The 26,490-nt window shown below is 42.3% G+C and overlaps 1 protein-coding gene across 1 annotated transcript; it reads left to right on the top strand.

Annotated features, from left to right (window-relative positions):
• Positions 1–6,643: 6,643 nt before the first annotated feature.
• Positions 6,644–24,885, top strand: LOC306835295 (cell adhesion molecule 4-like). The gene is made up of 6 exons (XM_079361751.1): positions 6,644–6,721; positions 22,517–22,822; positions 22,931–23,191; positions 23,422–23,509; positions 24,232–24,271; positions 24,618–24,885. The coding sequence occupies exons 1-6, from the start codon at positions 6,664–6,666 to the stop codon at positions 24,669–24,671; spliced, it is 807 nt and encodes a 268-aa protein (XP_079217877.1). The 5' UTR covers positions 6,644–6,663; the 3' UTR covers positions 24,672–24,885.
• Positions 24,886–26,490: the final 1,605 nt, after the last annotated feature.

The following is a 26,490-nucleotide window of genomic DNA, read 5'->3' as shown; positions in this document are numbered from 1 at the left end:
GACCTGCGGAACGCGTATCATCTGGTTCGCATTCGAGAGGGGGACGAATGGAAGACAGCGTTCAATACACCACTAGGACACTTTGAATATCTAGTGATGCCTTTCGGACTAACCAACGCACCAGCCGTTTTCCAGGCTCTGATTAATGACATTCTCCGTGATTTTCTTAACCGTTCTGTGTTCGTTTATCTGGACGATATTTTGATATTTTCTAAGGACTTGGACGAGCACATCGTCATGGTGCAGAAGGTGCTCCAGAGACTCTTAGAGAACAGACTTTTCGTGAAAGCGGAGAAATGTGTGTTTCACGCTGACTCAGTTACTTTCCTTGGCTACATCCTGGAGGGCGGACGGGTCAGGACGGACCCGGCGAAGGTGGAAGCAGTGTTGGAGTGGGAGACACCGACTACCAGGAAGCAGCTGCAGAGGTTCCTGGGCTTCGCGAACTTTTACCGGCGGTTTATCCGGAACTACAGCCAGGTAGTAGCACCACTCACCAGGTTGACTTCTTCCAACGTGCCCTTTTCCTGGTCACCGGCGGCGGAAAGGGCATTCGTGGACCTCAAGGAGAGGTTTTCTTCAGCCCCGATCCTTGTGCAGCCGGACCCCACAAGACAGTTCATCGTGGAAGTGGATGCTTCGGACCTTGGGGTAGGAGCTGTTTTGTCTCAGAGGGATTCTAAGGATAATAAGGTGCATCCCTGTGCTTTTTTCTCCCGCAAGCTCTCTCCAGCCGAAAAGAACTACGACGTAGGCAACAAGGACTTGTTGGCCGTGAAATTGGCTTTGGAGGAGTGGCGTCATTGGCTGGAGGGAGCGGAAATGCCGTTTGTGGTCTGGTCAGACCATAAGAATCTTTCTTACATCCAGACGGCCAAAAGACTGAACCCAAGGCAGGCCCGGTGGGCGCTGTTCTTCACCCGGTTCAGTTTCACAGTTACGTATCGACCAGGTAACAAAAATGTTAAGCCAGACGCTCTCTCTAGAAGGTTTAACAAAGAGAACGAGATTTCTAGTTCACCTGACACTATTTTGCCTTCCTCGTGCTTGGTAGCTTCTGTTACGTGGGAGGTGGAGTCTCTAGTGAGAGAGGCCCAAAGGGATCACCCGGACCCCGGTGGAGGTCCAACTAACTGTTTATTTGTGCCTGATAGTGTTCGTTCCCAGGTTCTTCAATGGGGGCATTCCTCCAAAATGGTGTGCCACCCCGGAGTTGCTCGCACTACGGAGTTTATAAAAAGACACTTCTGGTGGCCTACTATGGGCGTGGATATCAAGGACTTTGTGTTGGCGTGTGCAGTATGTGCGAGGGGCAAGGCGTCTCACCGGCCGCCAGCAGGGTTGCTGCATCCCCTTCCTGTGCCAGGACGCCCCTGGTCGCATGTCGCTCTGGACTTTGTTACGGGCCTTCCAGACTCAGAAGGTAACACTGTGGTTATGACTATTGTTGATCGCTTCTCCAAATCAGCTCATTTTGTGGCGTTACCCAAGCTGCCCTCTGCTGCTGAGACCGCGGATTTAATAACCATCCACGTGTTTCGGTTGCATGGCATTCCTATGGATATAGTTTCAGACAGAGGACCGCAGTTCACCTCACAAGTGTGGAGGGCGTTTGTTCGTGCTTTGGGAGCCACCGTCAGCCTGTCATCGGGATATCATCCGCAGTCTAATGGTCAGACGGAACGGGCCAACCAGGACTTGGAAGCCATGCTTCGATGTGTGTGTGCTCAGAGACCACGCAGCTGGAGTCAGCATCTGGCGTGGGTAGAATACGCACATAATTCTTTGTCATCCTCGGCGACAGGTATGGCACCTTTCATGTGCGCTTTAGGTTATGTACCTCCCCTGTTTCCTAGTCAAGAGGAGGAGATCGCGGTTCCCTCCGTCCAGAACCATCTGCGGAGGATTCGCAGGACTTGGAGGGAGGCCAGGTCGGCCTTACTTAGGACTAAGGAGCGGAATCGGAGTTTGGCCGACCGACACAGAATTCAAGCGCCAAGTTATGCGCCGGGACAGAAAGTGTGGTTAAATGCTAAAGACATTCCTCTCAGTGTTGAGTCCAGAAAATTGGCTCCTCGGTTCATTGGGCCATACGAGATCGAAAGGGTCATAAATCCTTCCTCGGTCCGTCTCAGACTTCCCCCGGCTCTGAAAATTCACCCCACTTTTCATGTTTCCCAGGTCAAACCAGTGGTCACGAGTGTCTTGAGCCCTCCGGCCGTCGCCCCTCCACCCCCCCGGCTCATCGATGGTCATCCAGCGTTTACCGTCAACAAAGTCATGGACGTTCGACGCAGAGGAAGGGGGTTCCAGTTCCTCGTGGACTGGGTGGGGTACGGACCGGAGGAGCGGAGCTGGATATCCAGAGCTCTTATTCTGGATCACTCGGTGATCAGAGACTTTTATAGACAGTTCCCCGATAAGCCTGGTAGACCGCCAGGTGGCAGTCGTTGAGGGGGGGGTACTGTCATGTTTGGGTGTTTTGTGTCTCTTCCCCACGTGTGTGTGTTTTGTTTTCCTGTCTGTCACTCCCTCTGTGTCTACTAACTATCAATCAGTGTCCACAGGTGTGGCTCATCCAATCAACCGGGTTACTTAAGCTGGCTTCTGCCAGGAGGCCAGCGCCAGATTATTGTTGTTCCATTGTGGTCAGTAGCTCTCGTGCTCTCTAGTGTTTTCAGTGCTCCAGTGATATTTATTGTATAATTCCCTGTCGTGTTTATTAACCTCCGTGTTCTCTCTCCTCTTAGTGTTCCCAATCCTGCGTTCCTGTCCCTGACTCCGTCGTCGTCTTGTTCGTCTGATCTGGCTTCTTCACGCGTGCCTTGTACACCTCGTGTCACATAGTTTGTTGTTGCACATTTAGAGTCACTTAGATTTCATGCACACATAGTTGAGTGTCACATTGTTTTTGCTTACACAGTTGATTGTCACATTAAATAACTTGTACACATTCTTCGAGTCACATAGTTTCATGTTACACTTTAGAGTCACTTATATTTCTTGTATTCTTGATCACTCGTGCATAATAAATTGTTCCTTCGTTTTCATTTTCGGTTTCTGTCTTGTGCTTTTGGTTCTACATTATTCTAAACCTAACACCAGAATAGATTTTAAAATCCTTCTTCTCTCTTACAAAGCTCTAAATCACAGGTGTCAAACTCCAGTCCTCGAGGGCCGGCTTCCTCAGACTTTAAGATGTCTCCCTGCTCTAACACACCTGCTTTAAACCAATGTGTTGTCATCAAGCTCTGCAGAAGCCTGATAACGAGTCACACATTGGATTCAGCTGGCTCCGAGCAGGGAGACATCTAAGACATCTGAGGAAGCCGGCCCTCCAGGACTGGAGTTTGACACCCTGTTCTAAACGGTCAGGCACCATCTTATCTTAAAGAGTTAATTGTGCCGTACTACTCATCAAGAACATTACACTCCCAAAATGCAGGCCTGCTCGTGGTACGGTCTCTAAAAGTACTATGGGAGGTGGAGTTATCAGGTTATCAGTTATTCAGTTATGTACTTTCAAGAACAGAATTCAAACTTTTCTTTTTGATAAATCTTATAGTCAGGGCTGGATCAGGTACAGACCAGCTCATAGTTATTCTGCTATAGGCCTAGACTACCGGGGGAACTGGCACCTTGAACTCTTATCTCTCTCTTTCTCTCTTGCCCTGCTTTTATATCATATTACTGCTTGTCACTATATTTAAATTCCAGTTACTAACCTCTCCTTTTCCTGGGAGCTCCTGAGCTCTCTTATGTTCCTCGGGACTGTTGATGAGGATGGCCTGACCAAACAACCACCCCCATTCTATCCTAGCCTACCCTTCTTTATGCATCTTATCCCATCGCCCCCATCCCATTTTCAAGCCCAGCGCAGATTAAGCTGGGCTCTTTTAATATAGCAATAAGTAAGGTCCTTTACCTGCTTTTTGTAAACATAACGATGAGCATGGTCTTCTTACCTGCTTTTGTAAAGTGTCGCAAGATAACACCTGTTATGAATTGACGCTATACAAATAAAGATCGATTGATTGATTGATAATGGAAATGGGCCTATGGTTATTTAAATCAAGAGGATCCCCAGCTTTATGAAGTGGGATGATCTGAGCACATTTCCATACAGCAGGAAACTCACAGGTGGTTCAGGAAAGATTGAAAAGATCAGCAAGCGGGAACAAAAGATTATGAGAAGCTAACTCAATGAACCTACTTTCTAAACCATCCAGACCAGCACCACTATTAACTTAATTATTATTAATTATTAATCCCTTGCTGACATTTTGTCAGACATGATTATGATTCTAATAGTAAATATAATTCTATTAAAATAAATGTTAGAAGACAAAAAACAATGACAGTTTTTATATAAGTTGGATAAATAGCCCAACTTTAAGTTCATAAAATGCAACTGCAAAAATACAAAGACAAATTATGGTCCGCTGCATTTTCTGACAGAGGACAAAAAGAATCCACATATTATCTGAAAAAGATCGTATATATAGTGAAGGCCTGAGCGTCTCCAAACGAGGACAGATGAGAGAGTGAATGCATCTGCTGGATGGATAAGATGGAAATGTGAGGCATTAAGCTGCATTAATTACAAAAGTATCAGTAATTATCAGAACAAGGCAACTGAGACAGACGTCTCACATTTCTATTTGAATAAACACTAAAATAGTTAGACAAGTCAGGCTGTTCAACATGTTTGATGTGATATACCAGAGGAAATGACATCTGTGAGTGTCTGATAAGCCAACATAAGAGAAGTGGTAGAATAAATAGAATTACAAAAATGAAAAAAGAAGAAGTATCATAAACAGGGGTACAGTAGTTTGTTTTCTTCTAATGACATCAAGTCCTAAAGCTGTAACCTATCATTGAAACTACACAGCGCTCTACAACCAAAGTTTTTCATCAGTCCAGAATTCTTCTTTGTCAATGCAATGACTTTTTCATTGATTGTAGAGACTCTTTTTTTATTGAGTCCAGTTTCAACAATTACAACTTTTACAATTTAAGCTTCACGAAAAGCAAAATAATGAACTTCAGTCTAAATAAAAACCTTGTGATGATCTTTAAATGCAGATCTTTATTGTAAATAATGATTTTAGCTGTTGGGTAGATTTGTAAGTTGCATTATTAGTTCATTATTAGATCACAGTGGGCTCACATGGTGGTGTCTGGTGGGGTCTGCAATACAATTTCCCATTGGAACTTTCCTCTGGTTATAATGGTTGTAGTTGTTTATTTAAATCAGTAGCTGTACTGTGAAATAAAATTAATGTTTATTTCTATTTCCTCAGGTACGCCAGCAACAAATATAACATATTTAGATAAATAGATGGGTGAACTGAATGCTTGTCTCCTGCTCTATTTGAACCTATATATCTGTTTTGTGTCAACATAATTCAAGCCGGGCCTGTCTGTACCCATAGGTTATAATAGACTTTATATCTGTCTTTAAACTCTAGTCACACTACCAACAAAGACCCATATTACTAGTTAGTTCAAGCATTTACCATTTAAAGTAGAGTCCAAATCAAAGTGGACCAGGATCAGGTCTGACCTGGGTCCTTTAGTGGGTGTCGTTCTCTCTCTTTCTCGTCTTAACTGTCCATCTTTAGTTGATGCTACCATGAAAGGAAATAAAGTAATAATAAAACAGAAGATGTGTCGAACACATACTTCCTCATTCACACGGTACAAGAAGAAACATGAAGTCTTTTTGGGGTTTTTGTGTCTCAGCAGTGAGGTGACTGGTTTGTTGCAGTTCTGCTGAAATTTAAAATTCATCTTTCTTCTCCATTTTCTCTGTTTAAGATCCTGGTGGCTTGTTCGGTAAGGTCAGCTATAACACCTGTTTATATTTCATCGTTTTAGTTTGAAGCAGCTTTTATTTGTTTGTTTTTTTGTTAATCAAACACTTTAACTCTGAAGAGTAACTTACTTTTGAATTCCAGGTGATGGGTGTTACTGCAGTCCTGTCAGTGAACATGCTGACAGTCATCATGTTACTGACTGTCTCCTCTCTATCAGGTGAGCTGTTTGTTCACTCACTTTCATTCAAAGATGTTTCATCTTTACAGTTTGAACTTCCTGTAGAAACAAAGCAGAGAGAAGAGTGCAGATAGAGTTTCTTCTTTCATCTCTTCATGTCCTGTATGAAAAGTAAAGGAGTAAAGGAGGGAGCAGCTAAAGACGGAGAATAATGTCAGGGCTCATTCTCAGATATAACAGGAAGCCCTGCTGAAAATAGTTGATGTCTAACAAATGTTCTTCTGATGCAGAATATACTCCACAGTATGGTTTTTATTAGGTTTTGTTTTTATTACAGGTGTTTTGGCGGATTGTCCTGAAGATACAGCTCTCTTCATTACTACACCAAAGAAGATGGAAGCACTGAGTGGATCTTGTCTGCAAATCCCGTGTAACTTTAGGGTCATAAACAGAGAAGAAGAGTTTGACATCACAAGACCAATATTTGGAATATGGTACAAAGAAGACGGAGAGACCTTCACACCAAGTAATGTGGTTTTCAACAGCAGCAGGACAGTGAACACATTTCCAATGGACATAACTGGAAACTTGAAAATGAAAAGCTGCACCACTCTGATTTATAACTTCAACACAACATATACAGGCTTATACTACTTCAGAATCATGAACTGGCCATACAGGGCAACAGCTATCTGTGATCCTCTTCACATTACAGTCAAAGGTAAGTTAATGATGTTGTCTGTCAACTTGGTTTCAGCTTTGGTCTGAGCAGCACTTATTCTTTGTTTTTTCAGGCCCTTATTATATGGCAATAATTGAAGACTGATGATATGTGTTGTTGTTTTTTTATTTTGCGATTAACAGTGTGGTCCAATCAGTGAACTATCTTTGATATGAATCCACAGATTCTCCTCTGAGCCCCAAACTAGAGATCCCAGCAGATCTGAGGGAGAAGAAGTCTGTCACTATAACCTGCTCAGCTTTCACTCCCTGTCCAAACTCCCCTCCTAAACTCACCTGGAATCTCAAACAAGACTCTCTCAACAACATGGAGGAAAACACAGACGGAACCTTCACCACTAAAATCCAGGAGCAGATCACTCTGACGGACAAACATGATGGAGACAACATCACCTGTTCTGCATCATATCCTGTGAATGAAGGAAAAGATGTGAAGACAGCAGAGGAGACAAAGACTCTCAGTGTTTCATGTGAGACATCCAGAGATTGTTATTTCCTCCTGTTAGAATGTCAGGATTTTGAGGGGTTGTTTTTAAAAATTAATTACGTTTATCTCACATTTTCTTCAGATGCTCCTAAAAACACTTTAGCGTCCATCAGTCCATCAGGTTCGGTGTCAGCAGGTGTTCATGTGAACCTGAGCTGCTCCAGCAGAGCCAAGCCTCCTGTCAGCAGCTTCACCTGGTTCAGGATCAACACAGATGAATCCATGAAGGTATCTGAAGGAGAGTTTTACAGCTTTGATGCCACAGAGGGAGGAGTTTATTACTGTGTGGCCAAGAATGAGCTCGGCAATGAAACATCACCAGAGATTCATCTTTATATTGAAGGTAAACATCATCAAGGATTTATTTGAGAGTTGGAGGTAAAAACTAGAAGTGAAAAAGTTTCTCTCCTCCTTTATTTTGTTCTTTTTGCTGTTGTTTTCTGTTTGTTATTTTTATCTGATTTTCATCTCTTTTTGAATGTTCCTGTTCTTGACTGCTTTTGTATCAAACAGTTCTAGAAATGATCGCTGCAATATCAACTCTAAATGTCTGCATACCACCCATCTTTTCTTTAAGTCACAAAGATTGTGTTTTTCTTCCCCTCCCTTTTTTTGCTCTTATATGCAACTTATTTTCTTAATCCAACAGTCTCAAGAAATATACATCTGCTCCTGAAGACGGAAAATGAGCTATGTTGTATTCATTATTAATAGTTTTACTATTGTTAACTAGCTAACGTTCACTGTGGTACTGGATTGGCTCTCGTCCCTCTTGTGCGGGGAGAATATCTACTTTAAAACAGGAGCTAAAAAAGGCTCATAGTTCCTGTGGTGCAGAATCAATAAAACAGTTCCTCAAAGTATGACAAAGTTCCTGTGGTCTGAATACGTCTTCTGTCCTTATTACTAATAATACTACCTGAAAGAAAACAAAGATAATGACTCCACTTGTTTTTCACTGAACAGAGAACTCTGATTACGCTCATCTTTGGGGTTCAGCTTTGGGGATCCTTGTCGTAGTCGTCTGCCTCGCTGTCTGTATTTGGTAAGTATCACAAATCTAGTTTGGTCAGGAGATAAATGAGTCTGTCATCTGCTGTCTGTGTTTTCCAACAGAAGATCAGTGCCTTTACATTCTTATACAGATGAATACGTCTCCCAAAAGAGGTTTTTATTTTTTAACAAGTTGTTTCCAAACTTTGATCTTCTAGTTTTTATGTAGAAGTAGCTCCTAATCTGGACTAGTTCATGAAGTCTCTAAAAGCAGCAACAGTATAATTCACCAACACCAGAATAATCATGGTGACATCTCTATTGTCTTTCAGGTGGTTAAAGTCGAAACGTCAAACTCCTCAACAGAACCAGGTGGGAACACACTTAACTCAGACTTTAAACATATTAACACTAAAAATTAAAGTGTTTAGTGTTAATATGTGTGTTGACACTGACTGTGTCCTGCTGTGTGAAAGCAAAATGTACACTCTGTTAGAGGTTAGCTGGTTGTGGAAATGTTAGTTGTAGTACCATTTTATTCGATCATTGACTATTTATCTCCAGAAACATACACATAGATGTTATACTCGAGTTTCAAATAATATACATCAAAGGATCGAAAAGGTGTCGTCTTCAGCTTATTGTCTATTCCTTGTTAACCCTTTAACTTCTAACACCATTCAATGCCAAGAAGTTTCAAACATTTCATGTAAATTAAAACAAACTGGAGTTTTATAACATTTCATAATACTCAATTAGGAAGCAGAAAAACAAGACAGCATGTCGTTTGTAGATTACTAATCTGTGCACGTTTAGATACGACCAAGTAATAAACTTCAGGTCATAGAAATGTATAAATAGTGCATCGGTTCATTCACAGCTTCATCGACTAACAATCCTTTTGGCTCTCTTCAGTCATCTAAACATAAAGGAGTTTAGTCTTATATGTGTTACCCCAAACCTCCACAGTCGGTCATATAATAATCTCTGATGTAGAATATTGTAACTTGATTAAGTGTGGTAATTAGAGCTGTCACTTTAATGCGTTAGATTAATTAATTACACCGCAAATTAACGCGTTATAAAAAATGACGCAAGATTAATTATAGCACACTTGAATAAAAAAGCCAATGTCAATTTTACCCAGAAACTATAGACTGTAAGAAATGCGCACTTCAAACTTGGCCCATTGAAGGACCCATACTTGTCAGTGGCTCATCACTTCAAACATGCCTTGTGAACCAAAGCAGGACTGAGGTGAAAATGTTGCGTCCATTCACGAGCAGCGCAAACTCCGCTGGAGGACGGAGCTCGGTTCATTTATAAAGTCAGGAGGGTCGAGACTGCACGCAAGACGACCGATGGCAGCGAGGACCAAAAACCCAAACCAGATCACTGTGTCTGCAAAGACCCAGGTTCTACATTTCCCCGATGAAAGATTGAAGGAAAGAAATGAGACAAGGCATCGTTAATTAATTAAAAAAAAAAAAAAAAAGTTTTATATCATGAAAAATCATCTGAATTAGGCTGTGAGATAGTGAATCGTGATAATGCAATAAAAACGTAGAATTCATAAGATTTTAACAATTTTAATTAAAGAGTCTAAATTAATATATTAAAGGGCATATTAATTGAAATGTCATAATGAAAAGAACTTCTTTTCAATAAAAACTTTTTATTCAATCACTAATAATAATTTGGATTTCAAATATTTTCTTCTTAGTGTATTCATTTTATTAGTTGTGCACTACAATTTTTTAATGTCATGAAATTTGAATTCTTTATTTGGGGACCTTAAGCAGATATGAGATAAGATTAATTAATTATAAATCCAGTAATTAATTAGATTAATTTTTTTAATCGCCTGACAGCACTAGTGGTAATGTTATTTGAAATTTGAAATTGAATTATATGCAGCGTCCAAAAAAGTGTATCTTGACAGATCACACCATGAAAGGTGTTTTCATTTATACTTTCTATTGCAAAATCTTTAATCTGGATTTTAACTTGATTTTTGAGTTCCTAGTTGCCAATAATGTATTTTTATTTTTTGCATACTCATAACTCTTTAAACCCTTTCCCTCATTATGCAGAAGCTGCTCTTACAAATTATTTATCTTTAGTGACTGTCAGGTGTTACAATATGTGACTATTATGTTAGATTGCAAGAATATAAATTATTGTTAGTTATTGAGATGAAATAAAAATCAATCCCTGGTGGACTCTCTTCAGAAGTTTTATCACTCAGGGAAACGTGACGTTTCCTTCTTTGATTTCAGAGTCAAAGAGATGGCCATGTGGTGGCTCTTCGTCAACCACCGACTGAAACAGAGGAAACCATCCATTACGAGGAGATCGACTTTTCAGTGCGGAGACCTGAGCGGCTCTCTGTCTCAGTACAGGACAGTGGACAGCAGCAGGAGACACTGTATGCACAGGTCAAAGTGTCCAAGCCAGCAAGCAACCGAGCACAGCCTGCTGACAGCTCAGCTCAGATCTACGCTCAAGTCAAGAACAAATGAGTGGATTTAAAGCATTTCATGAAGTTTCATAATATAACTTGGTTTTCTTTTCTGCTTATTACAGCTCATGTTTTATCTAATCTTGTTGCTGTGGATGTAATATTCAGCCTCTTATATAAGTGTAAAGATCCAGAAGTCTATAAGCCATTTAATGGTTTATGGTAAACTAACCACAATCAGTTTTAATCCACATTTACTTCATTGTGTTACCTTTTAATTTAAATGTTTTAAGTTTTTTAACGAGGCATGTTATAAAAAAAAAATCAGCATGAGACAAAGTGTCTGCTTTTACTGATATTTATTCAATGTTTGCACTGTAATAAATACATTGACTCCTCAAAATACCTAATAATCTCAGTCGCACTTATTGGTCCAACATTTTATATTTCTGTGTAAACATCACCTGAAATCAAAGAATGTAATCACAAACATTACAAAAGTGGCAAAATAGATTATGCATAGTATTCCTGGGCACGTGATTTAATCTATTGACTGCTCACAGGACTTTCTGTTTATGTAAATATCAAGAGTATTCTGTTAAACTTTTAATAAAGTATAATAAAAGAACTGATGCTTCAATTCATTTAAAATCTTTTGGGTAAATAAAATGTTAAAAACTCCTCTGTCAGAACTTTGCTAAATCTTTGGGTATTAGCCTGTAAACATTAGAGGTGTAGAGACTGTATTGCTAAAGGTCACAAAGGCACTACAGAGCCATGCTGACTGGGCTTTTGGACAATGTCAGGTTATGTGAGAGAATAGAGGTAGATGTGCTTCTCTTAATGACAAAGTTGAACAACTACAAACAAATCTAACCTTCATGTTGCAAAGCAAACCTGTCCCTCTGTGTTGCAGCACTAATGTCAAGTAGTGTCAATGTGTAGGATCTGCATCGTAGATTATTTTCACTAAAATCACTGACGGTGTTCACAGAGACACAATATCTCTCTGGCTTTTCCTGAACTGGATTATTATTATTTTTTAAACTTCTCTATGTATGTGAACTCAGCCAGTGACTCTGATTGCAGCCTGATGGTCTAAATCATGAGTCATCAGTGAACTGTTTCTGGATGGACTTCATGTTAGCAGGTTTTTAATTGTGCACTCTGTCCTCCAGAGCCTTCAGCTCAGCCTCCACCTGAGCTGGCAGATCAGCTCCAACCTGCTGACTGAAGTAAGCTCTCAGCTCTTTTGTCTCCATCTGCCAGAAAGGCACAGGCACATCAAACAGAGCACCCATATCCACGTTGCCACTCAGACCTTTAGTGTCGATGGCGCCATCTACTGGCAGCCAGCCGATAATGCTCTTCTTGGCTGCTTCATCCACACTGATGGAGGAGTGTGTGTTGAGAAGGCCTGTTGACCTCTCACTGAAACTAAATGATGTGCATGAAACAGATCTCACAGTTTCAGTGTAGCTGCTGTGATAACAATATAATGAATGAGAACAGAACTTCCTGCCTCACACTGTTTGTGCTTCCTTCTTCTTAACATGCAGTTTTGAATAAGCATTGTTGTGGCACATTTAGCCCTGGGTGCCACCTCACAGGTTAGTTAAAGGTTTAGGGATTGTTACAGGTATAGCCCTTGATTTTGGAACATGTTGGAGGTTGTTCTCTTCTTCCCCCAGGAGAGCCCTGTGTGTGTTTTGCATGTGTGGCGGGGTTCTCTTATTACACACCCGAAAAGAAAGTTTGAAAAAACACACAGGCGTAGTCGAAGACTGTGTTTGGTGGATTTATTCTTCACCGGCCTCCACAAGTGCACAATATTTACAAAAAAATTTGAAAAATCCAAAACAAAAAAAAATAGAAAAAAAAATATTTACAAAAACAATATTTACAGCACAAATCTCCAACATGAGTAGTTCAAAAAAAAACATTCGTCCTCGAGATGTTACCTTCTCTGTAACTTGCCTTCTCTGTCCTGAAGGTCCCACACAGCCTTCCTTTTAAAGGAAAAAACCCCTCCCACCGGGCATTATGATTCGTATATTTCTAAATCACGTGGTTGTGATTGGGCGCCACGTCCACCTATTTACCTGGCGGAAATGTACCGCCTCTGTTTTCATCCGAACGGGACGCCACGGAGCGTGCATCCAACGCCCTGAATGGTGATTTAAATGTATGAGACCCTTGGTCGCGCTATGGAACGGGAAGGGAAAGGAGGAAGATGATATGTTTAATTGCGTGATAAGGAGCATTGGCAGAGGGGAAAGTTTGGTGCGCGTGTGTGTGTGGCAGTGTACGTGTCCGCGTGTGTGTTGGTGTGTGCGTCTACACTCCGTGATGGAGCCGCTCCGTCACATCATCCCCCTCCTCCTGGAGGTTGACGATGTGCGGCAACCTGGAAAGGTAGTCAGCCACCACATTGGATTTTCCTGATCGGTGTCGGATGGTGAACTTGAATGGCTGGAGTGAAAGATACCATCTGGTCAGGCGACTGTTGTGGTCCTTCATTGAGTTGATCCATGTTAGAGCTCTGTGGTCTGTTTCAAGATCAAACTCCCGTCCAAGTAGGTAGTATCGTAGGCTCTCCAGTGCCCACTTAATGGCCAGGCCCTCCTTCTCCACCGTGGAATACCTGGTCTCACGTGGCTGTAACTTGCGGCTCAGATACAGAATTGGATGCTCTTCTCCCAGATCTCCCTGAGCCAGAACTGCTCCAAGGCCGACTGCAGAGGCATCCACCTGTACCAGAAATCGTCGATTGAAGTCGGGGCTTTTGAGGACAGGGGACGAGCACAGGTGGGCTTTGAGGGTGTTGAATGCTGTCTCACAATCATCCGTCCACGTAACCGGATTCCTCTGGTCCTTTCTGGTCAGTGCTGTGATTGGTGCAGCGATTGTTGCGAACTGGGGCACAAACCTCCTGTACCAGCCAACCAGTCCAAGAAAAGACCGTACCTCCTTCTTGGTGCGAGGTCGAGGGCAATTCTGGATAGCTTCAACCTTATCCACTTGCGGCCGCACCTCCCCTCGACCCAGTAGGTAACCAAGGTACCTTGTTTCTTGCTGTGCCCACTCACACTTTGCGGGGTTGAGGGTCAGCCCAGCCTGCTGGATTTTCCCAAGAACCAACGACAAATGTTGCATATGATCCTCCCAAGTATGGCTGTAGATGACCACGTCGTCTAGATAGGCAGCGCTGCAGTGTCCACAATCCTGGAGGACTCGGTCCATCAGTCTCTGGAACGTGGCTGGAGCTCCATGAAGACCAAAGGGCATCACAGTGAATTGGAAGAGACCAGCTGGTGTTCGGAATGCGGTGTAGGGTCGGCTTGACTCTTCAAGGGGCACTTGCCAGTATCCTTTACACAAGTCCAAGGTGGTGATGAACTTTGCTGCTCCAATTTGTTCCAGCAGATCATCGATCCTTGGCATTGGGTAGGCATCAAACTGGGAAATTGCATTGAGTTTCCTGAAGTCAATGCAGATGCGGAGAGACCCGTCCTTTTTGAAAACAATGACCACCGGACTGCACCACTCTGAGTTGGATGGCTCAATCACTCCCAGTCGTAACATTTCCTCTACCTCCTGCTTCAGTTTTGTCACCAGATTTTGCGGGACTCTGTAGGGACGTTGACGAATGGCTTGTCCCTCTTTCAGCCGAATGACGTGCTCAACCACTGTGGTTTTCCCTGGATTAGCAGTGAAAAGTGAAGACGTCTCCTTGAAGACCTTCAGAAGCTCTGATGCTCGTTCGGGAGTCAGATGTACCAACACAGGAGAAACAGACGTTACTGGAAGCGTTGGACCCATCTCCTCTTCTTCCTCAAGATTCACCTTTCTTGCCAGCAGAGCCATCCCTGGAGAATCCACTTGGCGCTCCTTCCACTCTTTGAGAAGGTTTACATGGTAGGTCTGTTTTTGCCGTTTCTTCTCCGGATGGTAAACCTCATAGGTGACTGGGCCCATTTTCCGGGTGATGGTGTATGGGCCTTGCCATTTTGCTAGGAGCTTGCTGTTGGAGGAAGGAAGAAGCAGTAGGACTTTCTGGTCAGGCTGGAACTCCCGATGTCGAGCCTGTTGGTCATACCACGTCTTCTGGCTCTTCTGGGCCTCTCGCAGGTTGACCTCTGCCTCCTCCTGGTACTTAACAAGCCGATTCCTCATCTCCAGCACAAACTGGATCACCCCTCTGTCGTCAGCAGTGGTTGACGGAGTTTCCCAACCCTTACGGAGCAGATCCAATGGTCCCTGTACATCCCAACCATACAGGAGCTCAAATGGAGAGAAGCCTGTTGAAGCTTGAGGTACCTCCCTGTAGGCAAACAGCAGGAATGGCAACCAGCGATCCCAGTCCTTTCCAGTATCATCCACAAACTTCTGGAGCATCCTCTTCAGTGTTTGGTTAAACCGCTCGACCAGACCATCAGTTTGTGGGTGGTATGGGGTGGTCTTGATAGCCTTGATGCCCAACTGCTTATAGAGGAGCTGCATGAGTCTGGAGGTAAAGTTGGTTCCCTGATCGGTGAGTATCTCGTCTGGTATCCCCACCCTGGAGAATAGCTGGACCAACGCACGCACTACTGCTGGAGCAGTGATGGTGCGCAGGGGAAAAGCCTCTGGAAACCGTGTTGCATAGTCGCAGATAACTAGGATATACTGATGACCTCCGCTGCTTCTCACCAGAGGGCCCACGATGTCCATGGCGATCCTGCGAAATGGTGTGGAGATGACAGGAAGAGGCTGCAGAAAAGCTCGGTCAGATTTGCGGGCAGTGCATGTTTTCTGGCATGTAGGGCATGTGGCGCAATATTTCTGAATGTCAGTGTACATAGAAGGCCAATAAAACCGGGAACTAACACGAAGGTAGGTTTTATGGCGGCCAAAGTGTCCAGCCCATGGGAGTGTGTGTGCTAGGTGCATGACAAGGGCTCTACAACTAGCTGGGATAACAAGGCGTTTGTCTTCATTACACACACCATAAAGCACATCATTGTCAACAATGAACATCTCTTTCCCCACACAATCCCCACTGGTGTCCTTCACTACTTTGGAGAACAATGGCTTCAAAGTAGCATCTTCCTTTTGCAATCCTGAAATATTGTCAGGCACATCCCAAATATCATCCCCCACCAAACTTGGTTTGTTTGGAGAATCGAGCCTTAGCTGCTTCTCAAAGCGTCGTTGTCGACGTGATTTTCTCGGCCCCTTAGTGCCACCCTCACACAGACTACTGTCGAGGTCTGGTAGCGGTTGGACACCAGCTTTTGCTTGGGCTCTGGTGATTACCGGACAAGAAACATTTACATTCATATCTCCCACCTTCCCAGAGTCACTTTGCTCGGACAGTTCTTTCTTCTGCAACAAGTCTGTTAGCACAGGTAAATCCCAACCCAAGATGGCGTCAACAGGTAGGTTCTCTACCACCCCAACAGTCAGCAGGTAAGATTGTTCATCAATAATCACAATTACATCCGTTTTTGGGTACAAATGTCTGTCTCCATGAATACACGTGATGTCCGCCTGTCTGCGGTAGTCCACCGCACCGACTGGCACCAGAGTACTTTTAACCAGGGACATGTAACTACCGGAGTCTAACAGGGCTGTCACCTTTTGACCACTGATGGTAACAGTTATGTGTTGCGTCTTCACCTCCATGTCAGCCTCAGGGCCCACTTCTGACCGGGGTGCGTAACAAGCGCCGGTGACCTTAGCTTTGCGTACGGGACACACAGAAGCTTTGTGGCCTGGCTGCTGGCAATAAAAGCAAACAAAGTCCTTACCCAACTCTTGCTGGTTTGGGGCAGAGATGGGGTCACGTGCAGGTTCCTGGTATCTCTCCCCCCTTGCAGGCCGTGATGGTTGCTGTTGGAAAGCTGGTCGGTGTGTAGCACTGGTAGGACGTGACACTGGTCCACCTCTCCGGGCGTTGAGGTACTGTAGCGCAAGCCTGGCAGCTGAGAGTCCCTCAACTGGTTCGTGCTCCTTCACCCAGGTCCTCACCTCCATTGGAAGTACCCGGAGTAGCTGCTCCAAGACGATGGCTTCCCCAATCTCCTCCTTGGTGTGCTGCTCGGGCCGGATCCAGCGTCGGTAGAGCCCCTTCAGTCGATGGTAGGTCTCGGTGGGGTTCTCACCAGGGGGAACAGCGGTGGAACGGAACTGCTGCCGGTACGTCTCTGGAGAGATGTCGAATTTTAAGAGCAGAGCTGCTCTCAGGTCAGTGTAGCAGTGAGCCCTCTCTTCATCCATCGCTATGTAGGCCTCCAGTGCCTTACCAGTTAGCAGTGGCACGAGACGACAGGCCCATTCACACTCTGGCCATTTCCAGGTCTTGGCTATTCGTTCAAATCTCAGTAAAAAGTTCTCAATGTCTTCCCCCATCTGATATTGTGGAATTTTGGGGTCTTGGTAGTGCCTCCACTCTGGCCTCGGCTGGTCAGGTCTACTACTGGCCTCCTGAGACTGAAAAGTGGGAGCCTCCGATGTTGAATCTCGCTGTCCTCGGCGGGGTGCTGGGGTGGGCAGTTCAAATCTTGGACTGCTCGCCATGGCCGTATTTGGAGAAGTGACCTGGGCCGGCCTGCTCTGCCCCTGTGGTGCCACCGTCTGTCGGGTCTGGGGCACAGGTCGACATGGCTGCTCAGCCCCTGGGAGAGAAGCCCTTAGACCTTGGATCTCTGTCAACAGACCCTCCTCTCTCCTTTGCTGTGCTGCCAAAAAGTCTCTCATCATCGCCACCAGTTCACCCCCTGCATCTGCAGGTCCTTTAGGAGCTGCTGGAGCCTTCCAGGACCGGTACTCCTCACTGTCCTCCTCTGAGGACGTTGGCACTGTGTCCCAAGCCGGGTCTGTCTTGGCAGTTACCTCTTCAAACTGCTCTCGCCGCTGGGACCGCAGTCCTGTGCGCTGTTTTTGGGGCCGGACAAGCTTCTTGCGACTAGCCATCCCACTTCTGACACCATATGTGGCGGGGTTCTCTTATTACACACCCGAAAAGAAAGTTTGAAAAAACACACAGGCGTAGTCGAAGACTGTGTTTGGTGGATTTATTCTTCACCGGCCTCCACAAGTGCACAATATTTACAAAAAAATTTGAAAAATCCAAAACAAAAAAAAATAGAAAAAAAAATATTTACAAAAACAATATTTACAGCACAAATCTCCAACATGAGTAGTTCAAAAAAAAACATTCGTCCTCGAGATGTTACCTTCTCTGTAACTTGCCTTCTCTGTCCTGAAGGTCCCACACAGCCTTCCTTTTAAAGGAAAAAACCCCTCCCACCGGGCATTATGATTCGTATATTTCTAAATCACGTGGTTGTGATTGGGCGCCACGTCCACCTATTTACCTGGCGGAAATGTACCGCCTCTGTTTTCATCCGAACGGGACGCCACGGAGCGTGCATCCAACGCCCTGAATGGTGATTTAAATGTATGAGACCCTTGGTCGCGCTATGGAACGGGAAGGGAAAGGAGGAAGATGATATGTTTAATTGCGTGATAAGGAGCATTGGCAGAGGGGAAAGTTTGGTGCGCGTGTGTGTGTGGCAGTGTACGTGTCCGCGTGTGTGTTGGTGTGTGCGTCTACACTCCGTGATGGAGCCGCTCCGTCACAGCATGTAATCAAAGTTGTTTACTTTCCTATGACACAGAGTAAAAGCACAGGAAAAAAAGTTATTGGTTAGTGGCGCACAGATGGCCTAGCAGTGAAAAACCAAAAAAAGAAAGAAAAAAATTCTATTAACAGACATCGAATTAGAACATTTCAAGAAATGTCCCCTAAAAGTTAGGACTAGATCCCTGTAAAGATGAAAGTCATTCACAAAGTGTATTAGTGTCAGAGTGTTCATAATAACAAAGCCTGACTCGATTCTGTGATTGTTTTTTTTTCTCCTTTTTTTAACCAATGACAAAAAAAAGTCATACCAGCAAGGTTAACAACGCTTCTCATGAAGATAAAAGTTCGTGTCTACTTCCTTGAATGTTCTTAAATAACTCCTAGGCAAAAAATCCTGTTGATCCTGATGCTGATGTTTTATGCTAAGTAAGGAGGTGCCTGAAAGGATTCTCAGAATGTGATTGTGAAAACGGCCCAGGCTACGGTGGCCCTGAATGTAAAACTGAAAATATTTCATGATTGCGAAAAACATTTGACCACATGCAAAAAAATGAATGACACACAAAGGCAATTCTAAAAATATTTCAGGAACTACAAAATATATTTCACATGTGTAGAAAACACATGAATAAAACACATAGATTCTGATCCTGTCATTTCACATGTAGATAGATAGATAGATAGATAGATAGATAGATAGATAGATAGATAGATAGATAGATAGATAGATAGATAGATAGATAGATAGATAGATAGATAGATAGATAGATAGATAGATAGATAGATAGATAGATAGATAGATAGATAGATAGATAGATAGATAGATAGATAGATAGATAGATACTTTATTGATCCCGAGGGAAATTCAAGGCATCCAGTAGCAGTATACAGACAGGCAGGACACAAGACATTAGTTACAATACACACCCGCTGTCCCCCCTCCCCTCTGTATACAATAATACAATAATCCCCCATTAATGTACATAACCTGTGAGGAGAGAAAAACATGTGTTGGTTAAAAGAGACCTGTAAACAGTTAAAGAGCATGTAAATGAAGTTTAAAGCACTGGCGTCCTGCTTCTGATCTTAAATGATTAGTTGCAGGTGTCTAAAAAACGTTTCTGAACAAGAACGACACGTGAACCAGCATGGAGGTGAACACATTTTGTTGGTGTTTACTCCAATATATTTGAAATATATTTTGCAGTTCCAAAAATATTCAAACAATTTTTTTAATGTTTTTTTGTTTCATAAAATATTTTCGCATGTATTAAAATGTTTTACGCAATCATGAAATATTTAGACCGCTCATGTACTCATCTCACTGAATTTCCTCATTCAGTTATCCATCAAGATAAACACACAGAAACTCTCAGGACCACGACGTGATGTTGAGATTCTTTACTGATGAGCAGTGTGAAAAGGTAAGGCCTTCTTCATGCAGGGCTATGAAAGAAGGATGGCAAAGGATGGGCAGACATCAGCTCCACTGTAGCACACGTGCCATTTGTTAGGTTAACTTCCTGTTACGCAGGAACTAGAAAGTCAATGCCAAAACATTGCATGGTGATAGATGACCAACAGGAGTGGCCAAAGAACAACAACTGACAGGCCCAGAACAGTCTGCTGTAAATTCAGGGACATCGTAACTACGCCTCCTCACTAAGAAACAAATGTAGTGTCTTCCTCCTTCAGAGTCATTCTGAGAATGTTCCTGAACCAAACATATTTTTCTAGGATTTTATGAGATATGAAGTGTCTGAGAGGATTCTCTGAATGTTTGTGAATATGGGCTCTGATGTTTAACTTTCTGTTCTGACTGGTACATAGAAAATATAATAAAGTCAGTAGTTTGGTCTGAGTCCAAATGAAAACCTTTCATTTCGTTTCAGCTGAAGTCTGTTGTCTACTTTATAACACGTTGATGCAGAAGAGGCTCTAAGTAAGTAATAAAACGTCTGAGTGAAAAGCTTCAGTTTGTCACTGTGTGTTTCATGAAGTAGAGGTAGTTAAAGAGAAGTGGTTTAAAGTGAACTGATGATGCTGTGTAAGAAGTTTGATAAGAAATGCTTCATAACACCCCTTTAAACCATTCAACATGTTTTTAACTCGTTGATTTTCATGACATGAAGAAAATTGTGTCAGATCGCTGTATTGCTTCACTGATAAAGTAGATAAAGGTACACTTTAGGATTGTAACAATGAGAGATGTTGTCTACATCAAATGTTACAGTATAGCATTAATACCAAACAATAAACATTGAAAGTGTCAGTGAGAGGAGTCAGCCTGTTTTGTGTTTTCATTTTATGTTACTCATCCATGTCTCTGTGTTTCAGATCCTCTTCTTATCTCCACCTTGTGTGTAAAGCCCCGCCCCTGATTACCTGCACCTGTGTCTCGTTGCTCCCTGATTGTCTGTGCTACATCAGCCCTGTGTTTCCTCCCTCATGATGCCAGTTCGTTGTGTTTCCTTGTGTAACCGAGTCTTAGTGTTTGTTGTTCCTGATCTCGTGTTTGACTCCTGCCTGCTCTTTGTTAACGACCTTCGCCTGCTCCTCTGGATTTGTTTTCCACTCTGACTACCCGTGTACCGAACCTGCTCGGAATAAAGGACTGATTATTGAAATCTCATCTTGGGTCTGCGTTTGCCTCGATACACTACCTGGCCTCGTGTCAGAATGAGAGCATGTTTCAGTTTGTTTGAAGTTTTGTGAGTCCTGTTGAAAAGTTTGCAGTGTGAAGTCTCTTTGAGAGGAGAGTCTGTAACCAGATCAGGATGATTAAATCCATGTTTCATCTAAAAAAGCTCTTAAAAAACAAACACTTCATTACCATGGTTACTGGTTAGTTCGAGCATGTACTATTTAAAGCAGTATCACAGTGGACCAGGTTCAGGTCTGACCTGGGTCCTTTAGTAGGTGTTGTCTCTCTTCCTCGTCTTAACTGTCCATCTTTAGTTGATGCTACCATAAAAGGAAATAAAGTAATAATAAAACAGAAGATGTGTCGAACACAAACTTCCTCATTCACACGGTACAAGAAGAAAAGATTAAATCTTTTTGGGGTTTTTGTGTCTCAGCAGTGAGGTGACTGGTTTGTTGCAGTTCTGCTGAAATTTAAAATTCATCTTTCTTCTCCATTTTCTCTGTTTAAGATCCTGGTGTCTTGTTCGGTAAGTTCAGCTATAACACCTGTTTATATTTCATCGTTTTAGTTTGAAGCAGCTTTTATTTGTTTGTTTTTTTGTTAATCAAACACTTTAACTTTGAAGAGTAACTTACTTTTGAATTCCAGGTGATGGGTGTTACTGCAGTCCTGTCAGTGAACATGCTGACAGTCATCATGTTACTGACTGTCTCCTCTCTATCAGGTGAGCTGTTTGTTCACTCACTTTCATTCAAAGATGTTTCATCTTTACAGTTTGAACTTCCTGTAGAAACAAAGCAGAGAGAAGAGTTCAGATAGAGTTTCTTCTTTCATCTCTTCATGTCCTGACTGAAAAGTAAAGGAGTTAAAGTAGGGAGCAGCTAAAGACGGAGAATAATGCAAGGGCTCATTCTCAGATATAACAGGAAGCCCTGCTGAAAATAGTTGATGTATAACAAATGTTCTTCTTATGCAGAATATACTCCACATCATGGTTTTTATTAGGTTTTTTGATACAGGTGTTTTGGCGGGTTGTCATGAATATACAGCTCTCTTCATTACTACACCAAAGAAGATGGAAGCACTGAGTGGATCTTGTCTGCAAATCCCGTGTAACTTTAGTGTCATAAAAAAAGAAGAGTTTAACATCACAAGACAAATATTTGGAATATGGTACAAAGAAGTCAGAGAGACCTCCAGACCAAGAAATGTGGTTTTCAACAGCAGCGGGACAGTGAACACATTTCCAATGAACATAACTGGAAACTTGAAAATGAAAAGCTGCACCACTCTGATTTATAACTTAAACACAACATATACAGACTTATACTACTTCAGAATCATAAACTGGCCATACAGTTCAACAGCGATTTGTGATCCTCTTCACATTACAGTCAAAGGTATGAGAGTTTTACTTGAGTTTTAAAGGTTTCAATCTTGGCACTCAGAAACGTTTTTGATGACTGTTGTGTCAGCTGTTGCTTTAAGATCCCCAAATTGTTAATGATTTTTTTTTTTTTTCGAATGAAGAAATCTTTGTTTGATTTGAACTCACAGATTCTCCTCCGAGCCCCAAACTAGAGATCCCAGCAGATCTGAGGGAGAAGGAGTCTGTCACTATAACCTGCTCAGCTTTCACTCCCTGTCCACACTCCCCTCCTAAACTCACCTGGAATCTCAAACAAGACTCTCTCAACAACATGGAGGAAAACACAGACGGAACCTTCACCACTAAAATCCAGGAGCAGATCACTCTGACGGACAAACATGATGGAGACAACATTACCTGTTCTGCATCATATCCTGTGAATGAAGGAAAAGATGTGAAGACAGCAGAGGAGACAAAGACTCTCAGTGTTTCATGTGAGACATCCAGAGATTATTATTTCCTCCTGTTTTCAATGTCAGGATGTTGAGTTTGTTTTATTTTGTTTTTTAAAATTAATTATGTTTATCTCACATTTTCTTCAGATGCTCCTAAAAACACTTTAGCGTCCATCAGTCCATCAGGTTCGGTGTCAGCAGGTGTTCATGTGAACCTGAGCTGCTCCAGCAGAGCCAAGCCTCCTGTCAGCAGCTTCACCTGGTTCAGGATCAACACAGATGAATCCATGAAGGTCTCTGAAGGAGAGTTTTACAGCTTTAATGCCACAGAGGGAGGAGATTATTACTGTGAGGCCAAGAATGAGCTCGGACATCAGACATCATCAAGGATTCATTTGAGTGTTGGAGGTAAATGAATCCACACATTCAACAATCTGTCTTTTTCTATCTGTTGGGTTATTGGTTTGTTTTCACGAAAACACATTCTTACTGAATGAATGTGTAATAATGCAACATAAATAAATGAAACACGTACGTTGACATTAGAGTCTAAAAGATGAAATCAAAGTGCAGGATATCTTACAGCCATGAACAGTTTTTTCCATGTAGTAGAAGGTGATCATGATGTCTTTTTCCAGAGTATCCGAGGTTTGGGGTTGAGTTCCACATTACACTAAAGATCCTGGGAATTGTGCTGCTCTACAGTACAGTTATCATCTTTGAGTGGTGAGACAAACCTGCCTATATTTTTAAAACAAAGTTTCATGAGGACAAAATGCTGTGTCTGGCTCTCGGACATCGACTGGTCAACGTGTGTCCTGATAACTAAAAACTTTTCCTCCTATAGCACATTTAGAAACTGTAGGTACCACGAGCAGGCCTGCATTCTGGGAGCGCAATGTTCTCGACGGGTAGTACGGCACAATTAAGTCTTTAACAAGACTTGGTGCCTGACCATTTAGAGTTTTGTAAGAGAGAAGAAGGATTTTAAAATCTCTTCTAGATTTTATAAGGAGCCAGTGAAGAGAAACCAATACAGGAGAAATGTGGTCTCTTTTCCTAGTTCTAGTCAGAACACGAGCTGCAGCGTTTTGGACTAGCTGAAGGGTCTGTAGAGATCTACAAGAGCCCCCTGCTGAAAGAGAATTATAGTGGTCCGACCTGGAGGAAACAAATGCATGAAGTAGTTTTTCTGCAACATTTTGAGACAAAGTCTGTCTGATCTTGGAGATAATACGAAGGTGAATGTCTCTAAGATCAGGCAAGGTTAGCTCATTAGCATCTTATTTTACCCATCTCATTGTGTGTGTGTGTGTGTGTGTGTGTGTGTGTGTGTGTGTGTGTGTGTGTGTGTGTGTGTGTGTGTGTGTGTGTGTGTTTGTATTTCTTTTTTTACAATGTTAGTGTTTCTCTTTGATCTTATTTTATCTGCTGTCTTTTTCTTTCAGCTGGTTAAAGTCAAGGTGCTTCAACAAACAGGTGAAGAAGGTAAGACACTAGATGAGGACAGCTTCATCATTCTTTCCACAAAATGAGATTGAAGCATGTGTGGTAAAAGAGGAACATTTTCTGAGTAGCTTCCTTTGAAGGTTTTGATCAACACAGTCACATAAAGAAATTCATCCTGAGAAACTGATGTTTAGATATTCAGGTCCAACAGCAGCGACAGGAGAGCAGATACAGTAACAGGAAAAAGAGTTTGATGAAAACTTGATGTTACTTCACACTGACTTTGAGTTACAGAGATAAACTCAAAGTGTTTGTCTCTTGGAGCTTCATCAAACTCACTACACAGTGCTGACTCCACTCTCTCTGTGTTGTTTCACTCAAACAGGACGCAGAAGAAGCAGATTATGTCAACAGTGTGATTATGATTCAAGCATCATGAAGGAGAAGAGGATGACTTCATGATCCTCTGAAATGCAATATCTCTGTTTCTCTTTTCTCTGACTCCTCTGCATTAAATATTATTACTTTGCAGCAATAATTAGTTAATCATCTGTAATGTGTAATTTATGTCATGAAGAGCTTGTTAGTATGCAGGAAGAGGAAGCAGTCTGGGACATGTTCCCCATTTTCCCCGTGAATGTATTTAAACATATTAATGCTGTATACATTTCATGTATAAGAAAACGTGTTTTATGGTAAACCAGATGTTTAACTTTCTAGACTTGTTCTGACTGGTTCACCACAAACACAGTCAGCAGTTTGGTGCAAGTCCCGAAAACAATGTCAATTCATTTTAAGACATTAAATGTTTAACCTGAAGCAGCGAGTCCTCCTGTCTGTTGTCTACTTTATAACATGTTGAAACAGAAGAGGCTCAAAGTAAGTAATAAAACATCTGTGTGAAAAGCTTCAGTCTGTCACTGTGTGGTTCATGAAGTAAAGGTAGTTAAAGAGAAGTGGTTTAAAGTAAACTGATGATGCTGTGTGAGAAGTTTGAAATGTAAGTACGAAGGAGAAGTTGTTCATTTCATAACATGCACTTTCTTAAATTTAATGAGAAGTCTAATGTCTGTTGCAATTAATAGTTGACTAAATTATTGTGTACTAAACTCTTAAGACATCATAACACAGTCCACAGTTTGGTTCAAGTCCTTCACATTCATTCTATGACACATTAAAGGGGATTATGTAATCAGATTTAATCAAGTAATCAAGTCCTGTGTTTTTTTAACCAGACAAAACTGGACAAGAGAGAAAACAGGTTGGAAACCTTTCGAACAATTCAACATGTTTTAAATATTTGATTTTCATGGAATGAAGAAAATTGTGTTGCGGTTCAGAATAGGTTTGGACCCAGACGCACGACTCAGAGGCAGAGTAGTCAAAATCAATTATAGTTTAAATGAATACAAACTAGTGACAATGGTGAAGGAAATGTGCGACAAGATAAATAACGTGACGATCAATGTGAGTCCCGATCCCAACACGCGTGTGGTATAACCAGATACGATGATCAGCAGACGACAGGTGGACGGAGGTTCAGGTGAGACTTGACTGGAAAAACACAAAAATCCAAAATCTTTCCAGAGAGCGCTGACACGAGGAGCACAAATCACAGAGTGTAGAACAATAATCTGACACTGACTGCATGAAGAGAGCAGATTTATATACTGGGCTGATTAGATGAGCTGCACCTGTGAAACACACCTGAGCACGTCCATCAGCTACCGTAGTAAACCAGATAGGAGGTCGAGTCTGGAGCTTAAAGTGAGAATTCTGGATGGTGATTTGGCTCGCGTCGTCTCAGCGTCCCGAGTGAATTCAAACAAAAATGAATTATTTTGAAAGTCTTTGAAAGTCCAATTTCCTTTTTAGATTAATCTCATGGCCATCTCGATTTTAATCCAGATCTGGAAAATGTCCAAACATGCGGTGAGCCAAAGAAAAGTTTGAAAAGACCTTGCTTGTGCAAGAAAGTGTTAAAATCCAAAGATGTACGCGTAAAAAGTTGCAATTAAAATGAAGTCAGTAGGAATCGTTCCTACAGTAAAATCTTAAAAATTAAAGTAAACTTTGCCTTGAAGGAGAAGTTAAAAATTAGATGAAGACAAGACGAGTTCGTCTTCCAGAAAAGATTGCAGCAGGGAATCTAACTGCTGGGCCTGGCTAGACTCGATGGAAAAGAGTCAGCAAAAACGCCAAAAACCCCAAAAACCTAAACTATCACTTCTGTAAAGGGGTTTTATCAGGGCAAGAAT

Source organism: Symphodus melops (assembly GCF_947650265.1).
Source record: "Symphodus melops genome assembly, chromosome: 14".
Classification (NCBI taxonomy): domain Eukaryota; kingdom Metazoa; phylum Chordata; class Actinopteri; order Labriformes; family Labridae; genus Symphodus; species Symphodus melops.
Note: the sequence above shows the minus strand (reverse complement) of the source record. Positions and strands in the feature narration are given on the sequence as shown.

Excerpts from the sequence above, each read along its gene's own strand:
- LOC306835295 (XM_079361751.1), top strand. The coding sequence starts at position 6,664 with ATGAACTGGCCATACAGGGCAACAGCTATCTGTGATCCTCTTCACATT. Across the intron at positions 22,823-22,930 it reads AAAGACTCTCAGTGTTTCAT|ATGCTCCTAAAAACACTTTA; the intron begins GTGAGACATCCA and ends CATTTTCTTCAG. Across the intron at positions 23,192-23,421 it reads GATTCATTTGAGTGTTGGAG|AGTATCCGAGGTTTGGGGTT; the intron begins GTAAATGAATCC and ends GTCTTTTTCCAG.